Consider the following 3,379-nt stretch of genomic DNA (forward strand, 5'->3'; position numbering starts at 1 on the left):
CTTGGCACGCAATACAAACAAGGAGAAGAAGGAAAAGGAAGGAGGGGAGGAGATTGAGAGATAGATGGCGTCGGAGAAAGTCGAGACCATTGTTGCAGGGAATTACGTCGAAATGGAGGTTGAAGGGGACTCGAAGGGCTCTGAGAGCAAGCTTTCAAGGTACTTCTGGCATGGAGGCTCGGTCTACGATGCATGGTTTAGCTGTGCTTCGAACCAGGTATTGCTCATGTTAATAATGACTAAAAAATGCTGAAGGATGAACCTTCTTTTACGTATACATTGGCTAAGATTTTGGGTGGTGGTTGTGGTGTTGCTGTAGGTGGCTCAAGTGCTGCTCACGCTGCCATACTCATTCTCCCAGCTTGGGATGGTGTCAGGGATCCTCTTTCAGCTGTTTTATGGGCTGATGGGGAGTTGGACTGCTTATCTTATCAGTGTGCTCTATGTGGAGTACAGGACAAGAAAAGAAAGAGAGAAGGTGGATTTCAGGAACCATGTTATCCAGGTAGATTAATGCTTTCTTTCACTTAAAAACGATTTATATATCGACTTTCTAACGATCATCTTCAAAAGTTTTAGTAGATTTTCCTAGAAGGACATCTCTCATGCTGCAACTTTGGTAGTCTTAATATGCTGCCCGTTTTCACCTGTATGGCGACATGAAGCAGTATCCATCTTTTACAACCGAGAGTTTGGGATTGTAGTTATTTTAACCATCTTTCACAGAAAAGCCACTTTGCTGCATGATAAGAGACAGAGTATGGAGCTCCTTCTTTTCAGGATATGTAAAGAAGAGAAACTCGAAAACTAATGATAAAAAAAAGAAGAAAGAAAGAAAGAATCTTCTATGGGAGGAATCATCTCCACTTTATTTCACTCATTGTTATTTTCTAATTTGTTCTATTTTTTTATTATATTTTGATTCTCCTCAGTGGTTTGAAGTCCTCGATGGGCTTTTGGGGAAGCACTGGAGGAATATAGGTCTGTTTTTCAACTGCACATTCCTTCTCTTTGGATCAGTGATTCAGCTAATTGCATGTGCAAGGTGATCGACCAAAAACCAAAATGTACATGTTATTAATTACTATTATTTTTTGCCTCCCTCTACTTCGAACATTTTTACACTATTTTCTTTTACGCAGCAATATTTACTACATCAATGACAGCCTCGACAAGAGGACTTGGACATACATCTTTGGTGCCTGTTGTGCTGCAACAATCTTCATCCCCTCCTTCCACAATTACAGGATCTGGTCTTTCCTAGGCCTCCTCATGACTACTTATACTGCATGGTATCTAACAACCGCTGCCTTGCTCCATGGGCAGGTAGTTTACACTTACAGTCATCCTCCAACATCCCAAATACCACTGCCAAATTGTTCTCATTGTTCCTTCTACTTCCCTCTTATAATGGCTTCTTAATTAATTTGTTTCCTAGGTGGAAGGTGTGACCCATTCAGGTCCAACCAGGATGGTTCTATACTTCACTGGAGCTACCAACATCCTCTATACCTTTGGAGGCCATGCTGTCACAGTGTGAGTAATCTCGCACCATGTTCTGAACTCCAAGTGCCTATATATACGAGAAGTTGCAGGCCAAACCACCCTTCCTGCCTTTGTGGCTCGGGCCTTTCCTCCTTGATGGCCTTCTCAGGGGTTTGAGGATTGGCACCCTCTTCTAATTCACAAGAGAACATTATGGCACCCTCTTCTAATTCTCGTATATTTCATCACTGTTTTTTATGGTGCAACTCTTGTTGTTTTCTTCGTGCAGAGAGATCATGCATGCAATGTGGAAACCACAGAAATTTAAGCTTATATATCTGGTGGCAACCTTGTATGTGCTGACGCTCACCCTACCCTCAGCTGCTTCGATGTACTGGGCCTTCGGCGACATGCTCCTCGACCATTCCAATGCCTTCTCTTTGCTCCCAAGGTCTGGATTCAGGGATTCTGCTGTTATTCTTATGCTCATCCATCAGGTGAGAGAATCCAACTTTCTTTAGCTTCAACGTAAATGACAGACTTCCACAGTCTATTAATTGCTCCATGCTATGGTGATGTCTGTCGAATGCTATGAATCAGTTTATAACCTTTGGATTCGCATGCACTCCCCTATACTTTGTGTGGGAGAAACTGATCGGAATCCACGAGACGAAAAGCATGTTCAAGAGGGCGCTTGCGAGGCTCCCGGTGGTGATACCGATATGGTTCCTCGCAATCATATTCCCCTTCTTCGGCCCCATCAACTCCACCGTCGGTTCCCTGCTCGTCAGCTTCACTGTCTACATAATTCCAGCCATGGCACACATGATAACCTTTGCTCCTGCTTCCGCTAGAGAGGTTTAGTATCACATAGCCATTAGTTTAGAGTTAATATATTTCATGTTTGATGTTTCTAATTGGGTATTTGGTGCTTGCAGAATGCTGTGGAGAGGCCCCCATCATTGTTGGGAGGCTGGGCTGGTCTCTACTCTCTGAACTGCTTTGTGGTGGTGTGGGTTTTGGTGGTTGGGTTTGGATTTGGGGGGTGGGCAAGTATGCTTAACTTCATCCAACAGGTGGATACATTTGGTCTGTTCACCAAATGCTATCAATGCCCTCCAAAGCATTAGGGAGATTTGTCACCCCACTCATCAAAAAATTGAGGGAAAAGAAAAAGGAATGAAGTCATGTGTGTGTTCAAGTATTGGCCTACTTTAATGCTGTATTTATCCTCTAATCAAATGCAACTCCAATTGAAAAGTCAATATTTTTATATCTCTCCTCTTTCATCCTCTTGCATATATTCTACCATACCACTGCAAACTTGTGCTTATAGTAATCCATCAGCCTCAAGGAGTTCGGTACACCATTTTTTGTTTAACAAAAAAAAAAAAAGTGAGTGGTCTGGTCTGGTGGTAACTGGGAAAAGTAGAGAGAGCTTGCATGTTCATGTTCCTAGAAAAGTCTGTGTTATGGGATGGTCCATGAAGAAAAGTAGATAATTACCATGAATAAGTCATGGCCAGTACCAAAGCATAGATCTGGAAACCCAAAAGCTCTTTCTGGATTCACACCTGCACAGAGTAGCAGCATGGATTCAAGGACATCATTGGGTCCAGAAGGATTGGAGTGCAGTAAATCTACACCAAATAGAACTGGAAGTCATGCAAGACTTGACCAAGTCACAACTCAGTAAGAAAACTTTTCAAGTAAACATGATAGCTCAATTTAGTCCCTGATCGAATGCAGAAAATATGCCCACCTCTTTATCCTCTTTCGAAAAAATCTATTAGAACAATCAAGGGAGAAAGATTTAATTAAAACCAGCTGGATCGATTTTATTCTTTAGCGCCTTTTCTACCATGTCTTGCAGATTCTGAAGTTCTCAAAGAAG

The 3,379-nt window shown here is 42.3% G+C and overlaps 1 protein-coding gene across 1 annotated transcript; it reads left to right on the top strand.

Moving 5' to 3' along the window:
* Positions 1-2,760, top strand: LOC103701258 (auxin transporter-like protein 3). The gene is made up of 8 exons (XM_008783257.4): positions 1-217; positions 320-505; positions 933-1,045; positions 1,143-1,326; positions 1,439-1,536; positions 1,775-1,982; positions 2,086-2,343; positions 2,424-2,760. Exons 1-8 carry the CDS (start codon positions 65-67, stop codon positions 2,613-2,615), a joined length of 1,392 nt encoding a protein of 463 aa, XP_008781479.1. The 5' UTR covers positions 1-64; the 3' UTR covers positions 2,616-2,760.
* Positions 2,761-3,379: the final 619 nt, after the last annotated feature.

This window comes from Phoenix dactylifera, chromosome 14 (genome assembly GCF_009389715.1).
Source record: "Phoenix dactylifera cultivar Barhee BC4 chromosome 14, palm_55x_up_171113_PBpolish2nd_filt_p, whole genome shotgun sequence".
NCBI classification, from domain to species: domain Eukaryota; kingdom Viridiplantae; phylum Streptophyta; class Magnoliopsida; order Arecales; family Arecaceae; genus Phoenix; species Phoenix dactylifera.